This window comes from Nomascus leucogenys, chromosome 9 (assembly GCF_006542625.1).
Source record: "Nomascus leucogenys isolate Asia chromosome 9, Asia_NLE_v1, whole genome shotgun sequence".
Lineage (NCBI taxonomy): Eukaryota > Metazoa > Chordata > Mammalia > Primates > Hylobatidae > Nomascus > Nomascus leucogenys.
This window is the reverse complement of record NC_044389.1, coordinates 95,091,176-95,118,274: the sequence shown is the minus strand read 5'-3', so window position 1 is coordinate 95,118,274 and position 27,099 is coordinate 95,091,176. Positions and strand designations below refer to the sequence as shown.

The window sequence follows — 27,099 nt, the reverse complement described above, 5'->3', positions numbered from 1 at the left end:
ATAAGTTTAAAAGAGTTTAGAGAAATAAACTAAGAAATGAAATAATGGGGTAGCTAGGAGAGAATCTGGCAGTTATTTCTTTAATGCTAATGTAGGAGAGGCTTTTCTGAGCAAAAAAGCAATAAAAGAAATTTTAAAAGAAAAGGTTGGAAAACTTCACTATGTAAGTATACAAACTGCTGTATGGCCAAAAACAAAACAAAAAAAGAATTAAAGGGAAAATTACAGACACATGGTATGTTTAAAAGAGATTTAATGCTCTTAGTGTATAGAAACCTTTGCTTTAACAAAAAGAACAGCCCCATCAAAAGAAATGGGGAAAATAAGTGATTGTACAATTTAAAAATGTAGAAATACAAAGAGTCAATGAACAACTCTTCATCTGACAGAAGATTAATATCCAAATACAAGGAACTCAAACATCCGAATAGCAAAAAACCAACTAAATTAAAAAGTAGGTAAATGACCTGAACAGATATTTCTCAAAAGATGATAAACAAATGGCCAACAAATATAATTTTAAAAATACTCAACATCATTAATCATCAAGGAAATGCAAATCAAAACCACAGTGAGGTATCATCGGACCCCAGTTAGAGTAGCTATCATCAAAAAGATAAAAAGTAACAAACGCTGCTGACAAGGACATAGAGAAAAGGGAACTTTTATACACTGTTCGTAGGCATGTAAACTGGTACAACTGCTATGGATAACAGTATGGAGGTTCCTCAAAAAACAATAGAACTACCGGATGGTCTAGCAATCCCACTACTAGACATTGATGCAAAGGAAGGAAAATCAGTATATTAAAGAGACATCTCCACTCCCATGTTTACTGCAGCACTATTCACAATAGCCAAGATATGGAATTAACCTAGCTGTCCAACAACAGATCAATGGATAAAGAAAATACAGTATATATACACAATAGAATACTGTTCAGCCTTATAAAGAAGGAAATCTTGTCATTTAAAGTAACATGGATGGAACTGGAGGACATTATGTTAAGTGTTTCACTGATTTGAAGTCCAGAACAGACAGTTTAATGCCACATGTTCTCGTTCATATGCAGAAGCTTTAAAAAATAAAAGGTGATTTCATGGAAATAAAATGCAGAACAGTGGATATTCGAGGCTGGGAAGAGTAGGTGAAAGAGGAAGAAAGGGAGAGATTTTTTAAAGGACATAAATTATAGCTAGATAGGAGTAAGTTCTAATGTTCTATTATATATACGATATAATAGATTATAATGATATAGAACTATATAACAATATAGCATATATAGTAACAATATAACTAACAATAACTCTATATTGTAATATAGTTAACAATAATATATATTTTCAAATAGTTAGAAGGAGAATATTCAATGTTCCTAACACAAATGACAAATGTTTGAGATGATGGATATGCTAATTAACCTAATCTGATCACTATACATTATATGTATTAAAACATAACTACATACCCCATTAAATATGTAAAATTGTCATATGTCAATTAAAATGTTTCCTCTCAAAGGATATTTATGGACATGGGAAAATGCCTAGACTATCAACTTGGAAAAGCAAGCTATTACATGTTGTGATTCCAATTAATTGATTAATTCATTGGTACAAGTAAATATACATTAAATAAAGACGAGGTTGAACGTAAAACTAACACCGTCTTAGCATTGGGATACACCTACTTTAGTTTGTTTTTTAATTTTTTTGTAAATTTCTTTCAAAATGGTTATTTTTAAAACCAGCCAGTGCTATTTAACATATACATAGTATTTAGAGTTCAAATTATTTATTGGACAATATTTTTCAAATTGAGCGCTGCAGTTTAGCATTTTCACCCAGTGGGTTACAACCATCATTTTTTAAATGAAATATAATGACATGGAAAATATATCTGTGCTTTATGTGGGTCTTTAGAAAAAAGGAACAAGAAAAAAAGGAAACATTGCAACAAATATTTAGCTTCAATATGTACACACAGATATACATGTAAATACCCAGACACAATGTTAAATATACTTGCTACTATGGTTTATTCTAAAGAGGTTCAAAGACTCTATACGGGAGAAATTTTAATTGAAGATTTCAGAAATCTCATACTTTATGTCGCCAATGCATTTCCATCCACCTGATGCAGGTGAAACCACACTGAAAGTCACTGAGGAATTCAGATTTCACTATTTCTGCAACTGCTGGTTTTTAAAAATGTAACAAGGGCAATAAACCAGCGGGGCTTAACCTTGTGAAATTATTGAAGCTACAATGCTCTGTAAAGAAGGATTGTGTAAGTCAATACACAGCCATACTTGCACTATTTAAAACTCCCTTAGCCAGCATATTTCAGTATGTACTAGCATCACTTAAAAAGTTACACAGGTAGCAAAGATAGAAAATGGATTTTACTGTGAGAATAGTATTACTGCAAGCAAATCAGTCAAGTCTTTAGAGTCAAACACTGTAACTTTTAACTATTTTCAAATGAACGAATACTTCATTTTCTTTCCCATTCTAAGTAGTATTTTAAGAAATTTTTAAAATTTAGAGATAAAATAGATACCAAAGTATCTAATAATCTAGCTAGAGTTGCTGTTTCCTAAACTGGACTTAGTGGATTGTCCCATTGTATAATTGGCTTTCTTTTAATGCATCACAACTTGTATTTCCGTCTACCTTTTTATATGTTTGTCATTCCTGTAAAGCCCTGAAAATGCACAAATAAGGACACTTTGCCCACATCATCAGTGGCTTTTAATCAGAACGATTTCTGAGAAGATTCACCTGTTTCCAGATAAGACTCAATATTGTAGCTTCACCCAGTGTCAACTCTTTGCTATCCTACAGACTCCAAAACTGAAAACAGACTAGTTATAAAGAGGTGACATTCACAGGAAGAAGAACTCCAGCATGCAAAGCCAATTGCAAAAATCATTTTCCTTGTTGGAAATTTTATCAGTGAAAGATAGGATAACAACTAAAAAGTAATGGAAATACCTTTTTAGCCTATTATTTGGAGGAAAGAGAAATAACACATGAATTTTATTTTTTTTTGAGACAGAGTCTCACTCTGTTGGCCAGGCTGGGGTGCAGTGGTGTGATAACAGCTCACTGCAGCTTCAGCCTCTTACACTCAACCTCCTGCACTCAAGCAATCTTTCCACTTCAGCCTCCCAAGTAGCTGGGACTACAGGCATGCACCATCATGCCTGGCTAATTTTTCTTTCTTTTTTTTTTTTTTTTTTTGTAGAGACAGGGTTTTGCCAGGCTACTCAGGCTGGTCTTGAACTCCTGGGCTCAAGAGATCCTCCTGCCTTGACCTCCCAAAGTGCAGGGATTATAGGCATGAGCCACCGTGCCCAGCCCAATATGAATTTTTTTTTAAGCGAGATGACAGAATTGGAAGAATAAAAGTCCCTGATGTTGTTAATGCTTTGTAAATACATACATATTAGGGCTACTCTAGATTCTAGAAAACTAGAGGAAAGATTGAGGCTTTACTTTGGAAAACCTGCACCTCTGCAAGATGCCACATGTACGGATGACTACGTTCTGGAGGTTAGATAAAGTGATCCCAGTTTTCCAACTGAAACCCATCTCTAAAGCAAAGTTCTTGTATTCTGTATATAACTATTCTTATGAACATTGGATTATGATTTCAGCTACAAGTAGCATCAAGATCTTTTATCAGAAGAAAACACACTCCACCTTCTTGCATATTCTAACGATGTAAAACTTCATAAGTGATCCTACAATATTGTCTCTGTAATAGGTTATGAATAGATTCATCGATCATTCCCAAAGCAATATATAATAAATGGTTCAGGCATGAAAATTCTGAAAATTTTCAGCTCAAGATTGTTGATTTCAGGAGAAATGTGTTTAGAAATGTACTTGTCCATTTCATGCCTGAGGCCAACTAGGAGCAAGCATGCCTGTATGGGAAATGAGATACTATTTTTTACTAATTTATAATTTGAAATAAGGATAATTATAATTAACATTTTAAATTTTATGACCATTTTTCAGTTAAACTTTTTCAGTATTTCTAAAGAAAATTATTTTCCCATATCTTACAGCTCCATACTACCAGTTACCTATTTTATGTTATAATAAAACATGTTATTGGCTATAATCATTGCTTTTTATCATCTCATTTAAAATACTGTTGCTTCTTTTTAAAGCATTTTTCCATTTCTTTGATGCCGGAGGATCGTTTTTCATACTTTTGCATACTGTGGCAAGAAAATTTACTAAATGTGCAGTTGACGTTTCCATTAAGATAACACATCCTGATAAATACCCTAAGGCTAAAAGGATCATATAAATCACCAGATAATTCAATGTAATATTTGTCCAAAAATCTTAATAATTTTACAGAGCTTTATTTTTACATACAGAACATAGTTAAGCAAACTACAGTAAATGAATTAAAAATATGACCCACTTTCTGGTTTTATAAAGTTTGATTGGCACACAGTCACACCCAATCTGTTTACACATTTATCTGTGTCTGTTTTCAAGCTACAATGGTGACTAGTTGGGACAGAAGCAGCATAGCCCACAAATCCTACAATATTTACTATCTGGTCCTTTACAAAAAAAGTTTGCCGGCCCCTGATCTATAAACTGATTTCTAATGGGGTCTTAAGATTCTATGTAGTTGCTTTTCTAAATTCTTCATAAATGTATCATTTCGCTGGTGGAATGAAACATGTTCAATTGCTCAGTAAGACAAGCACTTCATTTTTGATCCTGATGTATTGCTTATGTATCTATTTTAACATTTACTCTATTTCCTACGTAGGAATATATTACCCTTGCAAAATAATTACTATTTCTGAAATTCTTTCTACAAAACTGACGTAAGTTAGAGATTTGATGAGATTTATACTTTTATCTCTTGAACTGATACATGCCACAAGCTGGGAGAATGTTGCTTGTTTTCTAGGCTGCCTTATTTAATGGAATTCTCTTAGTATGTTACCTGGGGGCTTTGAAATCAACACACCATTGAAATTGAGTGGAAATTAGTATAATTAATTTGAAGTACTGTATAGCTCTCTATTAATTTGTTTTGGAATTAGATAATGGTGAGAAGAGAATAACTTGGACGTAAAAACATTAAAACCCTACTGAAGTTAGGAGTTCACATTTTATTGAAATCAATTATGTGAGAAATATTTACAAAACCATGTAATTTCTGTCCATTTTGAATAAAGATTTGGCCCTTATGTGAGAGCAACTTAGATTTTCTCTCATAATATTCTATGATATTAATTCCCAAAAATGATGATAAGGGACTTTATATTATAAAACACATTTCACATTAATATGGCACATATAATTAACTCCTAAACATTTTCTAAATCCTGTCTATGAAGTGAAAACCTCATTTACTCATTTTGCTATGATAGTCAGATTTGGTACATGCATACCATGTACCAAAGGTATTATTAGGTATAAAGGTATGATTAGGTATTAAACAAGATAACACTTACTTAATCCTTACTAGACAAATACCGAACTTCTAATCCTTATATAACCTCCCCCACCTCATCTTACAGATGAGGAAACAGGCTTAGAAAGGAAAAATAAGAGTACAACGTTTCAGTTAGAATGAATAAGTTTCTTGAGATATATTTGCACAACACAGTGAGTATAGCGTATTGTATCTTTTGTATTTTTGTATATTTTTGCTGTACCTATCTATTATATATTGTATATAATGACTATATTGTATATATAGTGTAGTGTATGTTTCAAAATTGCTTAGAGGGTAAATTTCAAATGTTCTCATCACAAGATCAGTATCTGAGATGATGGCTATATTAATTAGCTTTATGTAATCTTTTCACATTGCATACATATATCATAATATCACGCTGTACCTCATAAATATATACAATTATAATTTGTCAACATGCAATACAATCATTCAAAAAAAAAAGGAAAAGAAAAATAACTTGTCTAAGATCACACACCATTTTTGTGTCCAAGCCAAAATACTAATTCAAACAATTAGATTCCAAAGCCTCACTTTTAATCATGTTCTCCTGAAAGCTTTGTAAGATAAACTCAAAAGCAACCAATTGTAGTATAATAGTGGACATTTGCACTTGGTGTTGGGGGTCTCTGAGCAAGGGTTGCTGAATCTGCTGGGTGGAAGGAGAAGGAGCTGTTTCTTGGAGGAGATTGGGGTTGATTTGGATTGAGTTTGCCAGTTGGGTAAGCCAGCCATATGTAATAGTGTGTTCAAAGGTAGAGTCATGAAAGAGCATAGCACCTTTGGGGAAGGGAAAACAATTTGCTGTGCTTAGAGCAAAAGGAGGGTATGAATGGGTTGTACAGCATGGGCTACAGGAATGAGCAAGAGGCCTGAATATATTGTAGAGGAGATCAGTGTGGTAAGAATCCCCTGAAGGTATTTATTTACAATAAAAATTGCTGGGTTCCAATTGCCATAGAATCTTATTCAGTTAGACCTATGAATTTGCATTTGGACAGGCATCCCAGGTAATTCCAATGTGGGAGAGCCTCTTTGTGAATCACCATTAAAAATGTTGGAAAACAATGTGCTGGATAGTGACATGGTTAATGTCATTGTGCTTTAAAACACACGCACGCACACACACACACACACACACACACACACACAGCAGCTCAGCGGGGACAGGAAGCTGTTCTCAAAAGTGATTTTGGTTTGTTTAGAATTCAGAAATAATATAAAGGTGTGTTTTGCTAGTGGTTTATACAACTCTCTCTCTCACACACACATTCTCGTGCTTATAATTGCTTTTCGATGCTATTTAGATTACTGGCCTCTAAAAAAATGCTAAAATGGCTGGATCCAGTTTTATTCATTTTTAAGGCACTATATGCTACAAAAAAAGTATGGGCTTTTCAAACCAAATCTCACTGTTTTGCCATTCGCAGTCCTTTCCATTCTAGCCCTTAGTAAATTTCAATTAATAAGAAATTATTGTCTTAAATAAATGATGAATTACTTAAGTGATTCATATTTTCAGTAGAACTTAATTCACAAAACATAATTGGGGGATTAATTAATAAATCAAGCAAACTGCATTTCTGCACTTTTCCCTGGGATTAATTTAATAATTTAAAGGACTAATTATTCCAAGGTAAAATTTAAGTTGATATGCAAATTTAAGATTTGGCACCGTCTTGTTAAAATATAAGGTAAAAGTTTGTATGTCCCATTGGCTTTGGATACATTTGAAACAGAATAAGTGAAAACAAACCATGCTTTAAGAACGATCTGTTCCATTGAATTACTTCTGGTTATGGTCAGGTGGCTCCCAAGAAAATGTTTTTTTTTTTTCTGTAGAAAATTGATACATCCCCATCTTCCAAAACAGAATGTCAGTACATTCTTCAATGTTTAAACAAACTTGAAAGGAAAATACAAGAGGGAGCACTCATCTAACTCATCTGGAATTAAATAGACGCCACACGTCAAAATCTCATTGGGTAACCAGAGATGGCCTTGACCAACTGGGGATTCTCAAATTTAGGATGCCAAATCCCATACTGTTGTTTACTCCACACTTAAGCTTGTTCAACACAGATGGTAGGCATAAAATAGCTTAACTTCAATGGATCATACCCTGAGAGAATGAGAGAGATGGTCTTATGTGTTGACAGGAGGGTTGTTTTCACATTCCAGTTGAATTAAATTACACTTGTTCATCCCATGGTGCATAATCTCTGGCAAGGATTCTTAGAAAGAGCTATCATGTGGACTCATTACGAAACAAGTTAAAAATAATAAAAAAAAGAAAGATTGCAAAGTAATGCTTTGAGCACTGTAAGAAAATATAAGGCAAAAGTTGAATAGCTTCCATTTATTTTGAAAAATATATAGATATCTAGAGTAACATAATTAACATGGATTTTTATATATTATATATAGATATATCAATCCATTTTTCACACTTCTGATAAAGACATACCTTAGACGGGTAATTTATAAAGAAAAAGACATTTAATGGACTCACAGTTTCCCATGGCTGGGGAGGCCTCACAATCATGGTGGAAGGCAAAAGGCACGTCTTACATGGTGCAGACAAGAGAGAATGAGAGCCAGTCAAGAGGGGAAACCCCATATAAAACCATCAGATCTTGTGAGACTTATTCACTACCATGAGAACAGTATGGGGGAAACTGCCCCCATAATTCAATTATCTCCCACTAGGTCCCTCCCACAACACAGGGAAATTATAGGAACTAAAATTCAAGATGAGATTTTTGCGGGGACACAGCCAAAGTGTATCGTATATGTTTATATGTTAACATTCAAGGGCAATGTATATCTTTAATTTCAACGGACTGGCAAAAGTAGTTTGAATTTCTCATATGAAAAAGATATTATGTATCAGATATAGTGGATAATATCATCGATATAAGACCCTAGCTTTCAAACGTTCTCAACTAAGTTTGGTAATTAAGACATAAGTATCAGGGGAAATTCAGGCAGATATCGGGGGAAATTCACCACCGATGTTTCATGTAGTTTCTTTTCTATTTTCCCTACGTGTCAGCCAGTCTGAGAAATAAAGGGACAGAGTACAAAAGGAGAAATTTTAAAGCTGGGTGACTGGGGGAGGCATCGCATGTCAGCAAGTTCCGTGATGCCCCCTGAGCGATAAAACCAGCAAGTTTTTATTAGTGATTTTCAAAAGGGGAGGGAGTGCATGAATAGGGTGCGGGCCACAAGGATCACATGCTTCACAAGGTAATAGAATATCACAAGGCAAATGGAGGCAGGGCGAGATCACAGGACCACAGGACCAGGGCGAAATTAAAATTGCTAATGAAGTTTCAGGCATGCATTGTCATTGATAACATCTTATCAGGAAACAGGGTTTGAGAGCAGACAACTGGTCTGACCAAAATTTATTAGGCGGGAATTTCCTCATCCTAATAAGCCTGGGAGTGCTATGGGAGACTGGAGCTTATTTCATCCCTACAGCTGCAACCGTAAAAGATGGCCATCCCTGAAGCGGCCATTTCAGAGGCCTACCCTCAGGGACGCATTCTCTTTCTCAGGGATGTTCCTTGCTGAGAAAAACAATGAGAACACATGGACACAGGAAGGGGAACACACCGGGGCCTGTTGTGGGGTGGGGGGAGGGGGGAGGGACAGCATTAGGAGATACACCTAATGTTAAATCATGAGTTAATGGGTGCAGCACACCAACATGGCACATGTAACAAACCTGCACGTTGTGCACATGTACCCTAAAACTTGAAGTATAATTAAAAAAAAAAAAAAAGAATTCAGTGATATTTGTTTTTGCTTTTGAAAGAAGAGAAATATGGCTCTGTTCCACCTGGCTCACCAGCAGTCAGAGTTTAAGGTTATCTCTCTTGTTCCCTGAACATTGCTGTTATCCTGTTCTTTTTTCAAGGTGCCCCAATGTCATATTGTTCAAACACACATGCTCTACAAACAATTTGTGCAGTTAACGCAATCATCACAGGGTCCTGAGGCGACATACATCCTCCTCAGCTTATGAAGATGACAGGATTAAGAGATTAAAGACAGGCGTAGGAAATCACAAGGGTATTGAGTGGGGAAGTGATAAGTTTCCATGAAATCTTCACAATTTATGTTCAGAGATTGCAGTAAAGACAGGTGTAAGAAATTATAAAAGTATTAATTTGGGGAACTAATAAATGTCCATGAAATCTTCACAATCCACATTCTTCTTCCATGGCTTCAGCCGGTCCCTCCGTTCGGGGTCCCTGACTTCCCGCAACACATAAGTACATGCGATTTTAATAAAAGAGAAAAAAATTAAAGTAAGATGTATTCACAGCAATACAGTAGCCCCCCTTCTCCAAGACCTTTAGTGGATGCCTGAAATCAAGGCTAATACCAAACCCTATATACACTATGTTTTCTCCTGTACATACATACCCATGATAAAGTTTAACTTACAAATTAGACACCATGGAAATTAACAACTAGTAATGAAATACAACAATGATAAGAATATAGTATAATAACAGTTATATTAATGTGATCTTTTCCTCTCTTTCTTAAAATATCTTATTGTAGTGTACTCACCTATTTTCAGACCATAGTTAACCATGGATAACTGAAACCTCCTAAAAGGAATGACTATGGTAGCAATGCTTTATCAGAATGTGCTCTGGATAGTAATTTCTGGGTCTTAGAAAATTATTGGGCTGTGTAAGAGTAGGTAGGGAAGACAGAAAATTATTCCAGTCAAGGAAGACAGTATGAGTGAACAAAGTCTAATTAACATGATGCTTGCTAAATTAGATCTTTTAGACATGACCTATTTCTAGTGCAATTGGGTGTCCCCAAGAAGATACTCGGGTTCCATGATTCACTAGAAAGACTCATAGAACTCAGAAAAGCTGTTCTACTCAAGGTTGCCACAGGAAAAAGAGATGAGTTAAAATCAGCAAAGGTGAAATGCACGTAGGGTGGAATCCAGGAGAGACTAGTACAAGTTGCCAGTTGTCTTTTCCCAGTGGAATTACACAGATAGTACTTAATTTTCCCAACAACAATGTGCAATAATACAAAACAAGTACTGCTAGTCAAGGAAGCTTACCCAAGCTTGGTCTCCAGGGCTTTTATTAAGGGTCCATTCATCAGGATAGAATGCTCTTGTGACTAATCTTATCTTCCAGTCGTCAGCTCTCCCAAGGGTCAAACTGTTACCGCATGGCCCAGGGTCCCAAGCAAATGAAGTCAGATATTCACAATAAATCAAATTGTCAGCATAAACTATCTGCATGGCTCAAGACCCGAGGTAGACACTCTTAATAGGCAGGATAGTCCAGGAGTTTAGAGGTTACTTCTCAAGAGCAAGTCAAGGGCCAGTCTTTTTTTTGGAACATGCAGGGTCTGAAAACCCCACAACTGCCATGTTAACATTTTACTGCACAAAAGAGAAAGAGTTTGTGTGATGGTGGGTCTTGAATGAATGAGTGAAATGAATGAATGAATGAACCTGAAATCATGAAATACAATATTTGCAAAAAAAGTATGTATTTATTTGTTTTAATGATGAGAAAAAAAATACAAGGTAAAAGAAAATCCACTTCATAGAATAGCAATTGGTCTTATCTTTGTGCAGGGATCTAGGTATTCCGTACAGTGCAGTTTGCTTTAACAGTGATTTGGCTGCCATGTGCTATCCTAACAGTGACGCCCTAAGGAGTGAGTGATTACTTAGCAACCCTCTAAATATTTCACTGCTTCTCCAGTTGCGAGTTCTATAGAAGAGTTAATGTTATGCTAAACTGAAAATGTGAGAATGAACTACCTACTAATCTTTTACTTTTAATTTCTGTCCACCACCCTGCACCCTATCCTTCCTTTTCTGAACTGCAATGTGATCTTCTTTGAAGATGTTCCAGTGGATTTGATCGTCATCGGCAGGACTGGGTGGACAGTGGATGCCCTGAAGAGGTACATATGCTTTATTGTGACAGAATCCTGGGACCAAGATGTCATATATATGTGTTTTAACTGTTAATAATTTTTATTCAACATTCATGTGCTAAAACTTAATGAAAGGAGAATCCTTCTATAAGCCCAATGTCTGCACATATTAGGGGTTCAATAACAGCTGGCTATTTTTGTTAAATTAGATAACATTTTCATTACATTGTAGCAACTTGCTACAACCCCTAATATATGCAGACATTGTGCTTAACTATTTATATGTATTATCTCATTTCATTATCATATTCATTCTATGAAGAACAGTGCCTGCACTGTCACTACCCCCATATTACCAAGTAGACAAAGGGGAGAAGTGAGGGGAGCTTGTGGGGAGGGGTGGAGTGTGGGTTCTTGGAGAGTCGGGTAAGTGGCTATGGAATAGTAGGGCCAGGATTGGAATCTCTATGAGCAAAGAGGAGTTCTCTTAAATGCTTGCTATTTTTCTAGGATGTACAAAACCATTGTTCCTCTTTGTAATTCAAACAGCAAGACCAATGTTATTGTGGAGGGTGGAAGACTGCGGCAAATTGATGTGCTGTAATAAACGAGAAATTGTATAACATTAGTTGGCATAGAGAGATGGTATAATGTTAACTCTGAGGGAAACATGATAGAGACAAGGACGCAGTGAAGTCATGTAAGCAGTTGGATACCAGAAACAACTTTAACCCGTTTAAAAGCTTTGCAGTGAATTGCATTTATACTATCATTTCAAGATCATATAAAGATATACTATAAAGTTTGTGAAGAAAAGCATTTACTTCTTCTCCCTTCATTAAGTTTTGGGGTATGAATTTTGAATTAAAACTGCTAACAATTACAAAAGTTTTTTATTTAGCAAAGCAAGTCATGCTGAAATGCTGTTTTAAAAACTATTTGTTCAGTGGTTACTTAGAGGCTTTTTTAAAATTCATTTTGGGGGGGGCATGTCTCATAAAGATCTTGAGCAATACATTTTTGAAAACATTCTTGAACTTTAAATGCAGTATTGCCAGTGTAGCTTTAACCAACCTTTTGACATTTCATTTAGGGAATGACAGCAGTGTGTGCTCATCCATCTCACCTCACTTATCTAATAATGTAGTTCAAAAGAGTATCTATTGACAAAGCCATAGTTCTGTTTTGAGACAATCATTTCTTTCATATAATCAGTTATCTCAATATAAAATGTTGAAAATTAATATCTCCATATGTGTAAAGATTGAGAATGTAATTCAGATATATATTTTTTCTCCCAAATTTGGTTTATCTTTTCATTTTCTCTATGATTTTATTTCACTAACATTAATTATCAATTTAATCTGTCAAATGTATCAATCTTTTATTTTTATGATGAGTTTTATATGCCTGTGCATCCTGTTTTAGAAGAATTTTCCTACCAAATTTCATCTAGGTGTTATTTTTGTGTATTTTTTTCTGAATGTTTTAAAGCTTTGTCTTACACATCAAAATCTATTCCATTTGGAATTGGCTTTTATGTATTATATAAGATAGAGATTCAGTTTCGTGGGGTTGTTTTTCTTGATGCACAGCCAAATTTCAAGCACCATTTGTTAACTGATCCTTTCTTTTGGCAATATCTTGCAAAGTCATCTCTTTTATGTATATTTTCTGGGCTCTCCTCTTCTAAAGCTCCGTCAGTACTTAGATCAGTGTCCCATTGTATTAATTACTATTGTTTTATAAGAAATCTTACTATATACAGGACAAATCTCCTTACTTTTTCTTCCTCACAAGTGTTTGGGTATTTTAGGGCTTCTGTCTTTCATATAAATTTTAGACTCACCTTGTCAAGATCGGTAATCCATCAATCAATACATCTTATTAACATTTTATTGGAAATACATTAAATTATGAATTATATCACATTTACTAATTATAGAGGCTTTTAAAATTTACCTTTTTTACTATTGACTTCTAGACTAATTGAGTCATCATCAGAGAACACGTTATGATCTTTAAAGTTGATTGGAAATTTTTCATGAACTAGTACATGGGCGTTTTGTACAAAGGGTCTATGTGTGTTCAAGAAAAATGTGTGTTTTCTTGTTGGTTGGGTGACAAGCTTGATAAATGTACTGTTCAGCTATACTTCTCCACTCTCTTTATTTTCACCTTCTGACTTCTTTGAAAGCTTGATGTTTTAATCTTTTCCTCATATTTTTAAACCTCTATTATATGTAATCTGTTTCCTTATTACTCTGTGCTGTATTTGGGGCAATTTCTTGAGATGTATTTACCAGTTTATTAATTCTCTCTTCATCTTGTTTAATGTTCTATGTAATCTACTTACTGAAGTAGAAATTCCAACAGACATATTTTTCCTATCTAAAATTTAAATTTGACACTTATTACATCTGCCAAGTATTTTATAGTTTCATGTGAACCATTCATTTCTCAATTTTATCTTTTATGATTTTAAATATTCCGTGTATGATTTTTGTATATTCCATATTGGATGATCCCATTATCTAAAGTTTTGTTGATCTAAATAGTGTGGTCATTGTTTTTGCTGAGTCTTTGTCAGACAGCTATTTTTTTTTCTTTTTTAGTGTATGTTTGTCTGATCCTACTCTAAGACCTAAATAGGTGATGTTTTCCACCAAAGAAATTTTTTTTTTTTTTTTTTTTGAGACGGAGTCTCTCTCTGTCGCCCAGGCTGGAGTGCAGTGGCGTGATCTCGGCTCACTGCAAGCTCCGCCTCCCGTGTTCACGCCATTCTCCTGCCTCAGCCTCTCTGAGTAGCTGGGACTACAGGCGCCCGCCACCACGCCCGGCTAATTTTTTTTTGTATTTTTAGTAGAGACAGGGTTTCACCGTGGTCTCGATCTCCTGACCTCGTGATCCGCCCTCCTCGGCCTCCCAAAATGCTGGGATTACAAGCGTGAGCCACCGCGCCCGGCCAGACCACCAAAGAAGATTTGATGATGGGATCCTCAGGATTTTTGGGTTACCATAAGTTCTGCCCTAATGTGAGGAGGAAAAGTTCAGATTTTTCTCCCCTGTCTACTGCTGCTGCAAGGCTTGTTCTCTTTAGAGCGATATTGATTTTGGATTTTTTTCCTCAGGGCAAATTCTGCTCTTTTAACTTCCATTAATATATACAGCTCTTACTGTCTTTATAGCACATAGCTTTTGCTTTGTTTTATTTTTTGAGTGGGGAGGGGAATAAACAATGGAAAGGCACCACTGGGATATTCTTTATCTCCTGCAAATCCTAAGGCTTTAAAATTCAAGTTTTATTCAGAATCTATTTGTTTTGCAATAGGAGGGCTATTTAGTTCCTTAGTCTGCCGTTACTGCCAAAAGCAATCTGAGTCTAGGATTTTACCTTAAACGTAGGGTGTTTACTGAACATTAGATCCTGTTTACTGAATATTAGATCCTGTTCATTGACAATAGAAACACAAAGAGAGAATAATATATGGCAAGTTCCATTCTATACTCCTTGAGTTTGAGATGTGTGTGACATTCACATGCATACACCTGGTCAATAGATGACATTATGGGCATGAAATCCAAAAGATGAATGTGGACTGGAAATATAGATTTATGAATAATAAACATAAAGATGTTCATTGCAGTCATGGGTGTAGAAGAGATTGCAAAAGATAACGCGTAGAATGAAGTGACAGAGCAAGAATGATCCATAAGAACCACCCCAACACTCAAGGAATTGACATAAATAAAAGGAAATCAAGATGGAGTTGTGAGGAAGGTGTCAGAACATTGAGGAGAGGGTATGTCACAGAAACCAAAACAGGGGAGTGGACATCTGGACTATAGGCTGATGAGGTGTCAGTAGGACGCCATGGAAGATGTTGGATATTTAGCTAGGGAGGTATTTGGAAACACTGGTACGAGAAATTTCAACTCAGTTGGATTAGGTAAGAGCAAGATTGTCATAAAAGGGAAAGCTGGGAGTCTGAGAAGACCAAGGCAGACTGATCTTTCTGGAAATATGACTGTGTATGAATGGAGGGAAAGCAGTATAATGTCAGGATGCATTGGGGAGAAGAGGGAGGACTGGGTTTGCAAAATAAGATTAGGCATGCTTGTGTACCTTGAAGTGCTGTTGGTAAGAAGCCAGCAGAGAATTAGAGGTGGCAAATATTGTAGAGAAAGGACTATGATCACATAAGCAAATTCACAATACCTGTGAAGGTGAGCTGAGTTGAGCTAGGACATAGGTTGAAAGAATGGCTGTAAGGAAAGGTCCCCATCCATTATCACAAAAGGAAAGAATAGGTCAGCCCAGAGTCAAGTAAGTATGCTGATTCACTAAGAAATTTGAAGAAATCTTCCTGATCATGCCTCTTTATCAAGGAAATGGGAGGTGAACCCAAGGAGTAAAACTGGGAGAATAATGATGGGATTGCAGTTTTAGGTAAAGTGGAGACAGCTTGAAATTCATACTGAGCATAATGGGAGAGGTGATTAGCAAGGCACAGCAATGCTGCCAAGTGGTATGCACGGCCCTGCTAAGGATGCAGGAGATGAGTTTGTGGAGCCCCCATGGTGGGTCTGTGTGATTATTCTCCAGCTGTGCCTGGCTTTGGAGCAGGCTGGGAAAAGGCAGATCTTTTCTTTAAAGGTGTTGTAGAAAAAAACTAAAAAAAAAAAAAAAAAAAAAAATAGAGCAAGATGCTTGAAGCTATTGAAATGAGAGGTTGAAGTAATGGGGGGAAAAGATACTAAAAAACAAAATCATTTTGCTAGGCTTTCTAAGTAGTCAAAGAATAAGAAGAATTGGAGTTCACAGATACAGGGATAGATGGAAAAAGGATAACTGAGCTTATGATTTCAGATCTAAAACATTTTCCACTACAGATATAGTCCAGGGTGTGGGGATGACAACTAAAGTGGTATCTGAAAGGAAATAATTAGATTAATGGGGCTCAGGGGTGCAGGAACTGGAATTTGGGGAATTAAATGAGACCCTAGTATGTTTAGACTTGAAGTGGAGAATAAACCTGTTCCATATCCTATTAATGAAAAGGAGGCTGTCTCAGGAAGTCTTCATTAACAAGGGGAAAGGCACCTAGCGCTCCATTAATGATGAGAGAAGTTTAAGAATGATATTTATTTAACAATAATTTTAAAATGTGGGATGAGAACCACTCATGTCCAGAATAGTTATTTTCTACTCAAGGCCCACCCGAGAGAGGCAGTCCATTGAGGAACAAAAGGTGGATAGAAACACCGACTTCTAAGCTGTAAAAGTTTGGATGTTGGAGGTTGTTCCCAGTGAAGGTTGTAGGATTTATTTTCACAAATTAAAAATAAAAAATTCAGTATGTCCCATTTCCTGATGTTTTCAATATAGCTCTGCTAAGAGGAAGATAGGCTGAGTGATTACATGAGTTCTGTTCAATCCTTTGCTTATGTGGTTTTGAATATTTCATAAAGGAAAACAAAATTTTAGACATTCATTTAACTTGTGACAGATGATTTTTGAAACAATGAAGTAGTATGGGGAAGTTAGCAAATATTTCGGATTTAGCATTGTCAGTTTGATACGAAAGGAATACACTTTTTCTCCAAAAACCTGAGTATGTTTTAAACCTTATCTTTATGCACATGTTTTTCTTCTAGTATAAATTTTCCCTTTTGACAGTGTGTCTTTTATAAATATACCAGTGTAAAATTTAGGGCAAGATAAACAGTAATATGAAAGCTTAACAGCAGTAAATGATGAAACCTGAATATCTAAAAAGGGAAATGCCTTGTTACATCCATCTTTTTCTCTTTCCTGTTTTATAAACTTCATAAATTAGCAAAATCATTAATATAGTCTTGTGCAAAAGTAATTTATTCCCTGTCTTGATGTGAGAGGCTTTTGTGCTTTACAGCCCAGCTTCTCTGATGTAAGTTCTAAAAATAGATTCGTGATCACTCCATTTGTTTTCCTTTTCATTTCTCTTACTAGTCAAAAGAGAAGATGTGCGAGAATACAGAACCAGTGGAAACTTCTTCTCGAACCACCACAACCATAGGAGCGACAACCACCCAGTTCAGGGTCCTAACTACCACCAGAAGAGCAGTGACTTCTCAGTTTCCCACCAGCCTGCCTACAGAAGGTACCCAAGAGATAGTTGGCTTTTTTTTTTTTCCCCCTGAAGGAAGGAAAAATCACTGTGTTGACATGTACTGGAGTAGCTCCTACTCTCTAGATCTCTCTAAAGTTGTTCTTTGGCAAACTGGATTTCTAGGGGATTTCCAAAGGGGAAAAAGACAAAATTATTATGAACGAAAAGTAAATGCTGGGATTCTTTTAATGCACTGTGCCTTTTTTTAAGACATAGCTTTTACCGTTGATTCTGGCTTCTTGTCCTCTCCTTCCTAGAAAAGAAATACAGATTTCTTCCTATGTGGCTAAATTTTGTAGTAAGCAAATCCAACTTCACAATCACAGGTTAGAAAGGCAAAATGCATATAAAATGTCCATTGATTCTGGATTCTGAACAATAGATAATTCTATTCATATATAATTCTAATGTTTTCCAGAATGCAGTCAGTAAAATATGTTGGTCTATAACCTATACAGAAACACTGTATGTGTCATAGAAATTGTCCTTGAAAACAACAATTTCCTCTTCTAGGGAAGGCAGAAATACTAGAGAGTGTTAATGCTTGGGCACAGCTCAGGAGGTAGAAAGTGTATTACCCAACATACAATAATTTTCTATTCTGAATGATACCACCAGCAGGGAGTGGGCAGAAACATAAGACTGGCCACGAATCAGGTTTGAGGGGGATAAATGGGTCTTACTTGTTTATTGTTATAAGCCTCACTTTCTTTGGCTTGGATGAAAAATTAAATAAGGAACTTTTTCTTTTAATTGGAATTTAATTTGACATTATAAGGTGAACTGTAATAAAGTGGAGTGGAGGGCAGCTGCTAAGTGCATTTTACTGCTTTTGAAAGCAACATTATTTTTTAATCCATATTATTTTGGATTATTATATTAAAGCCCACAAAAATATTCCTGTAATTTAAACCCTACCCTTTAGAGTGAAATATAACCAGTAAAATAAAAAAGCACATCCTACGTTTTGTTCAGTCAGGATAAGATCTCTTTATATAGAATTTTGGTCATCTTTTCTAGCAATGGATAAACATTTAACTTTTGGAGTTAAATTTGTAAATATTGACAAATCTTAACTATCACAATTAATTTGGATTTCCCTTGATGCTGATTTTTAAAAATGAATAAATAAGGTCATAACTATAAGTTCTAATTACAATAAGTGACTTTAGAGATTTAAAAATAGCTGTATTTTATGTTTTAATTATTACTGCTTACTTTTCTTGTAGAACTTAAGGATCATTCAAGATGTTACCAAAATCTTGACATTACAATCTCTGTAGGAAATTTTAGAACTACATCATGTAAAGCAAGGACTTGCTCTCATTGCACTAGAAATTACCACAATAAATTATCAAAATCTAGTCATGTTCCAACCAAGGCAGTTAGTAGACAATTACTAGTCATGAGATTTATGCTCCTTTGAAATCAATCCTTTTCTGTTATAGTAACTTTGAATTTCTCTTCCAGATGATACCAAGATAGCACTACATCTAAAAGATAACGGAGGTAGGAATTGACACTTTTCTTTCATAAACATTTTTTAAATATGAATTCATTTCATTTATTTTAATATGAGAAAGGCCATATGGGCTTCTAGATAAAAGGTGAGGTTGTGTTGTATTCTCTGTTGGCATTTAACATGGGAAGGAGTCAGTGGGTTGGCTTGAAAGTGAAATGAAATCCTCATCCTTGTGTTTGTGTATAAAACTATGTGACACCAATTCCCAATGATAAAGTGGAAAATTCCACCACACACCTTGCTATTCTTTGTTGGTCTAGTCTTTGTTGTATTATAGTGGTGTGTAGTTATCTACATAGCTACGGGTATTGGGTTCAATTGTATTTCACTAAATTGTCTGCTCGGTCAGCACCTTCTATGCATAAAATTAGAAATACAGCAAGTATGAAAATATATTGTCCTAGGTCTTTTTATCAGCTCTATGAAGCAAATAACAAAACTTAGATATCCGAAAGAATATCTTGTTGGTAACATACTTAAAGGTTTTCCAAGACAATTTAGAAATATCTATAATGGTACTGGAAAATTTGAGGGAAAAAACTTTTACTGAAACAATATTGTGAATGATATTGACTATGTTTTTAGAAATAGATCTTTTTCCTTTTAAACTATGTTGGCTCATGTATGCTGGGTCTTAATAAAAGAGATTTTCATTAGTAATTTTTTATTCAGCTCAGGGAAAGGGTGTCCTCTTCTTGGCAGCATCTTTATGTAAATGTGAGCACATTGTGACTTTGATCTGGGCATGGTTTTGCCTTTAAAGCTCTAGATGATTTCTTGAGTAAGTCAAAATCCAATATATACATGTTAGGCATGTTTTTCTCTATAATGGTAGAGAATAGTTTCAAAATCCCTCAGTTTAGGTTAACTAGCTAGTACTTCTGTGCCTTTTTAGGACATTGTTTATATCTATATATGTCTTTAGAGTTTATATCAATCTGTCTGAAAGAGAGACCAGTTAGCCTGTTCATAAATACCATTATTATATCAATTTCCCATTGTCTTGCATCATTTTGTAGTGTTTTATTTCATTCATTTCTTATTCATCATTGTATTAATGCAGTAAGTGGATAGTTTTAGAAATGATCATCTGTGAAATATATTAAAATCTTAGGGCGTAAAGGGACTTTAGCAATCCTTCAATTCAGAATTTCTCAGGGGAGGATGTTAGTAGCATGTGGACATAAGCCCTATGCTGGGGTTACCTCATTTTGAGGGAAGAGACGGGGTATAAAGTTAATGGAATGGGGGAAGAGTCCCCAAGAGACTTCTCTTTTACTTGTTTCATTTAAATCTTAATATGGGTGGTCATTATATGTATATTTGTTAGATTTTTCTCTATACTTTCTCTCTCATTCCTTTCTTTCCTTCCTTCCCTTCCTTTCCTTCTTTCTTTATTTTGTTTATCTAAAATATTCTATCCTGCTAATAGGAAAAAACAAACAAAGGATTCTTGTGATCGAATAAGTGTGAGAGACTCTGGAAGAGAAAAATTAAAGAAATTTCCCTGCTGGAAAACTGATCATTCATTCATTCCTTGATTTCTGCTCAATCCTTGCTAATTGCCAAGCATTGTTGCTGGCTTGGGGCTACAGAAGTGAACAAGGCTTAGACAAATCTCTGCTTTGAGAGAACATGCATCCTAAGTAATCTTCAAGACGGTTATAAAGAATTCATACTGGCATGTCTCCACTGCTTGCTCTTAACACTTTTTTTTTTTTTTTTGAGACAGATTTTCACTCATTGTTGCCCAGGCTGGAATGTAGTGGCACGATCTCGGATCACTGCAACCTCCGTCTCCCGGGTTCAAGAGATTCTCCTGTCTCAACCTCCTGAGTAGCTGGAATTACAGGCGCCCACCACCACGCCTGGCTGATTTTTGTATTTTTAATAGAGACGGGGTTTCATCATGTTGGCAAGGCTGGTCTTGAACTCCTGACCTCAGGTGATCCGCCCGTCTCGACCTCCCAAAGTGCTGGGATTACAAGCGTGAGCCACCATGCCCAGCCAACACTTTTTTTATGAGTAGTATGTCATGCACTTAACGTTTTATGGAATATACTTTGATAAAGAGTTGTCTAGAACGTTACCAATTATCCCAATGAAAATACTTAGTTTTGTTTGAGCCATCAAAGAATCATAAAACTTCGAAGATTTTCTTAAAGCAGTGCCTTATGATGCTAAGAAATTGTTAAGTAAATCCTATGATTTAAGCATAGGATTTTTGGTATACTAGAGAGTCAGCTGTTGGATTCTCAGATGATATTTACATAATTGATATGCAGCAGGCATTCATGAGAATTCCAAAATATCACAATTAGACTTCAAACTCTTTTTATGTCTATGGTTGTTAACAAAGCACTTTTCTTGAAAACATTCAAGTGCAGTTAGAACAGACCAGCCTGACTAATATTAAGATAAATCGTTCTTCAAAAGGGTACTTAAGGGAAATCACACATTGCTTTTTATAGCATCCTAAGTTAGTGTGCTATTGTTTTATATTTTATGGAATGTGGAGATGCAGGAAGGATTACCAATTTAAATCTAACTTCATTATTTAATTAAGCATATTGAAAACATTTCAGAATTGTCCTTTCATTCCAATTTAATAAACATTTCTGCAAGATTGAGGTAATAATGAATAAGTGTGCCTAATTTAATATTTTCTAACATTTACTGAGGTTGATTTTTAAAAACATGCAAGCTAATAAATTTTTGTAAATTTCTCTGTATTGTTGCAAAGAATTTTAGCACATTTGATTTCTTGATTTAATTTATTTCATTGGACCGCTGTTTTTTAAAATAAGTTTTATTATGTATATTTAAGGTTTACAACATGAATTTATGGGACTACATATAGAAAATACCATTGTTGCAATAATAAAGCAGATTGACAGGTCTGTCATCTCACAGTTACTTTTTGGTGACTAACTGGCTGTTCTTAAAAGCATTTTTATTTAGGGGCCTGTACTTTTCTGGAAAAAGGGTGACATTTTTCAAAGTAGTCAATAAGTAGCTAGAAACAAATGACTGCCTTTCCCTACATTGTCTTTCTTAGTTATTGCATTACTTTCTCTCTGAGTGTTTCTGGGTCATTTCCATGGGTTAAAATAGTTGATTTTCTTAGTGGGATCCACTGCTGACATGATTATACATTCAGTTTCCAGGAGATTTTTCTTTCATCTTTGATACTAAAGCATTAAATACTTCTGAGCAGCTGGACACCTAAGTCACACAATAGGGTTTCTCATTGAGAGGACCCAGACTGAGTTACAATCTGCTAAGTCACTCTTGATGAATCTTCAATTGTACAGTGAGTTTCCTGATACATTTATATTAGGTCCAGTTAGAGCCTCTTAAAGTTTCAGGATAGTTGTTTGATTGGAGAAGTTTTATTAGTCTTCATGGTTGAGTGGAAATTCTAAGCTCTCTAAATAATTTGGAAAAAGGAACATGAATAAATTGGAACAAAAGAGAAAGATACCTAATAAATTCAAGTCTCTTTAGTAAGATAGAGCTTTGATTGACCATTGAAATGGCTGGTTCTAAAAACGCAGATGATCCATTGTAGGGCCAGGTGTGGTGGCATGGGCCTGTAGTCCCAGCAACTCAGGAGGCTGAGGTGGGAGGATTGTATGAGCCCAAGAGTTCAAGGCCAAACTGGGCAACATAGCAAGACCCTGTCCATAAAAAAAACTAAATAAAAAAATTAAAAAGAAGATCTTATGTAAAGACACCATTTTATCGCCAACTGAAATATTTCTAGTTACATGTGTAATTTAAGTTTAGAGTAATACGTAGTTATAATCAAATAGCTTATCGGTCTCTTGTTTATGTGAAAAACAGAAGAGGAGGAAGAAGAGGAGAAGGGAGAGGAAAGACAAAGGAAGAAAAAGTGGCAGAAGAAGAGGAGAGAGGAAGAATGTTTATTGAATTGAATGGTTGCTATGTCCCAGACACCATTCTAAATGCTATACCTAAATTAACTCTTTTACTTCACACAACATCCCTGACTTGGTCTATTATTATTTATTCTTTATAGACAAGGAAACAGAGGTACAAAAATGTTAAGTTATGTAGCTAGCACATGGCAGAGCTGGGATGTGAATCTATTTAGCCTTGACGTAAATTCTAAGTCTTTAACAACATCATGGTAGTCCTTCTCTTTCACAGAATTGATTTTTTTTTTTTTTTTTTTTTTTTTTTTTGAGATGGAGTCTCGCACTGTCCCCCGAGCTGGAGTGCCGTGATGCGATCTTGGCTCACTGCAACCTCTGCCTCCTGGGTTCAAGCAATTCTCCTGCCTCAGCCTCCCGAGTAGCTGGGACTACAGGTGTGTTCCACTACACCCGGCTAATTTTGTATTTTTAGTAGAGACAGGGTTTCCACCACGTTGGTCAGGCTGGTCTCAAACTCCTGACCTCAGGTGATCCACCTGCCTCGGCCTCCCAAAGTGCTGGGATTACAGGTGTAAGCCACCGTGCCCAGCCTAGATCTCTTACAATCAACCTTCCCATGGGAAATGCCACAATAAGCTATTTTACTTATACCTACTATAGTTCACCTTTTCTATAATAGCTGATTATACTTAAAGTATTTGAAAGTGAAATTTCCTTTTCTCATGTAATTGTGTATTCATTTCCATTTAATCCTTTCTGTGAAAATCACAATGCATTCATTCTCTTGTGTGTTTCAGTGTTGTCAGAATCCTTGGCATGTGATCTCTAAATTACAGGGCTATGCTCTAGTTTATGTTCAAAATCTGATTTAAGATTCTTTAAGCCTTCTTGGTTTCTCTAGAAATGTGGATTTAATTCACCTGTAAGGGGTACCTAGAATCCTAGAGTGTATTTTTTTTTTTTTTTTAGATAGGGTCTGGCTTTTTCCCCCAGGCTGGAGTGCAGTGGTGCGATCTTGGCTCACTGCAACCTCCACCTTTGGGTTCAAGCGATTCACCTGTCTCAGCCTCCCAAGTAGCTGGGATTACAGGCACATGCCATCATGCCCGACTGATTTTTGTATTTTTAGTAGAAATGGGGTTTCACCATGTTGGCCAGGCTGATCTCAAACTCCTGAGCTCGGGTGATCCACCCATCTCGGCCTCCCAAATTGCTGGGATTACAGGTGTGAGCCACTGCACCCAACTGTATTTTTTAAATATCTGTATTTCTTTGAGTAATGGTTATATGCATTTATAACATTTTCTTTTGGAAATGCATTTATATGCATTTATAGCATTTCTTTTGGATTTTCAAATTCTAGCAGTAGCTGACTAGAAGAGTTACATTTTTAAAAAAATGACCTAGCTATATATTTTAGCAGGTACAACTATTAAATGTCTTCTTTGACATTTGATTAGGTTGCTTCCAAGTGGCATTCACTTCCTAATTAGAAATGTAAATGTCTTCAAAATGCAAACTGGATAAAGTTATACCCAGGGCTGAGAAGACATTTGCAAGTTGAATCAATGGCAGGATTTTTAATTGAAAACTAAAGTCTTCAACCAGATTCAACTCAGTCTAGCAAATTGAATTGTGCCACTCTGCTACACTGCAGATGTTAAAATTATTTCAAGCTCTGAAATTCTGATTTGATTTCATTATTCAAAATTGGTTAACTGAGATTTATCAAAGTACCAAAAACTGCATTATCTGTTGGTCATTTAAAGTTTCTTCTCTGATCGAGTTAAGGTTTGCTTAAAAATATTTAAATGTAAGTTCTTAATTGTTGAATAATATTTAAAGTATCAGCACTCCAGGTGATAGCATTTTTATCATTTCTTCTTATTGCTGGGAATTTTATGAACCTGAGCTCTGAAAGGCTGCATTCTTAAGTCAGAGGATGGTGTCCCCATCAAGGAGATACCAAAGTTGATACGTTAAGCAGTTTGAAGATCATGTTTAAGTTAATTCAGAGGTACAAAATCTGCAAGGTGATTGATTTCTAAGAACTAAAACAGATATACTTTGAATGAAGTCCTATGGAATGGCTGGTCTAAATTCTATTTCTGTTGTTCTCAGCTTTCTATTTCTGAAGATATCATAAGACTTTTCATCCCAAGATAAAATTTTAGAACATTATTCTGCCTTTTCCCTGGAATACTTCTAAGGTTATGTTTTTATTACCAAGTCTGTAGTGATAGATCAAGTGTCTAGTCATTTGTCATTTCAGTCAAATTATTTTTTGACTTTCATACATAAATCATCAAAGCAACATATCTTTCCCTTTTTTTCTACTTTTCGTTGATTTTTTTCATACACTTCTTTTGTGTAGATCATAGTCCTATGAGCAAAGGGAAATTGTTATTTCATTTTGATAGGCTATTAAATATCTATCACTTTCTCTTTTTAAAACTGTAAAACATCTTGACATTTACTTTTACGTTTTGCTTTGATTGACTACTTTTCATGGCAGCACTAACCCTATTCTAAGTATATATGTATCATCATACTGAAAAGTTCTTCTACTTTACAATGTTAATTTGAGATTTCCCTGGAATTTAGGATTTCTCTCCCAAACTTTTATCTAGAGTTGTGGTTCTTAACTTTTTCTGTACATTTAAATCCCCTGGTTCCAGTCTGAGATGTAATTGTTATTTTATTATTCCAACTTACAAAATTTCTACACTCAAATTGTTCTCCATAACAATTAAATATTAGCCTCTAGGGCTGGAACCAGAGCACCAATTTGTTTTTAATTCCCAGATTATTCCAATGTTAAGTTGATAATAAATGGTCTGATTCAATGTTGCATAAATATTAAGAACCCTGAGAATCACTGTGGGTGGAGATTCTTGTTAAAATGCATATGCTGATATGGTAGTTCTGCGGTGAAGCCCAAACCTTTTCATTACATTTTTTACAAGCACTTTGATAATGCAGTTGCCACCAAGCCACAGACTGCACTTTGAGTATCAAGAGTTGAATGGATATCTGACCAAAAGAAGAATAACGTACTTTTCTCTGAAACTACCCATTGGTCCATTGGTCCTCACCTATACTTCCTGGCTCTCCTGAAACAGTATTTTAATTGGTGGCAACAAGAAATTATTTCTATCTACATGTAGAAATGGCATCTTATTCTGCCGGGGAAAGGAATCCAAAAGCATTATATACATTATACCTCCTAATTCATGTTAATATAGTAAGTGAAAATGAGTCAATTTAAGCCAAGCTTATCCATCCCACAGCAGCCATTGTTGGTGTTAGTGTATTTTATGTGTGGTCCAACACAATTCTTCTTTTTCCCGTATGGCCCAGGGAGGCCAAAAGATTGGACATCCCTGATTTAAGCTGTTGACAAATGTATTTGTTTTAGTAAATATAGTTAGTTACATTTTCTGTATTTTGTTGAACCATATGAAATTGCTGATTTTTATAAAACACTTTTGACCTAGAAAGGTTGCAATTTCATTGTTCAGCCTAATAGTTTTACAAATTGTTGTCCAGCATAGGAAAATAAAAGAAAAAGAAAAATCCCATCAGGATATACTTTTTCCCCTGTAGGTTAATTTGTAGATAAAATGTGTAGTTAGAGTTTACGCTGCTGATATCACACAGAACGAGATGATATAGCAGAGTGCCTCTTAGGAAATGCACACAGATGGCTTCCACAAAGTAGCTCTAAATGCACTTTCCATTTGCCATCAGCAAAATGCTTGACCACCTCCCTCTGGTGGATACCTACTTTCCTTTCAGTGCCCGCCTCCTGTCTCATTTTCTACCTGCCTCATTCCTATCAGAAAGCCAGACCAGGGAACCTTCTACTGGAGGAAAGAAACTTCCATATACCATTAGATTTTGGAATCTGAGCTATATGAGGGGCCCCAGGAACAGGTTTTGTGTTACCCAATATTTCCAATGCCCCTTCTCAGTGTGTTCTACATGTGTAAAGTGATTATTCTTTTTTAAACATGAAATGTCTAGTGATTATGGTAGACGGCCATATACCACTAAAATATGTATGTCACTAAAACATTAA

General features: G+C 35.5%; 1 protein-coding gene across 1 annotated transcript in view; it reads left to right on the top strand.

Annotated features, from left to right (window-relative positions):
- The window catches only part of PLXDC2 (plexin domain containing 2), a 458,249-nt gene that overhangs the window by 376,302 nt on the left and 54,848 nt on the right, over nucleotides 1-27,099 (top strand). The window contains exons 10-12 of the mRNA XM_003257698.2: nucleotides 11,412-11,472; nucleotides 17,438-17,588; nucleotides 19,068-19,106. Of these exons, the coding sequence (XP_003257746.1) occupies nucleotides 11,412-11,472; nucleotides 17,438-17,588; nucleotides 19,068-19,106 (251 nt within the window). The remainder of the gene's footprint in view (nucleotides 1-11,411; nucleotides 11,473-17,437; nucleotides 17,589-19,067; nucleotides 19,107-27,099) is intronic.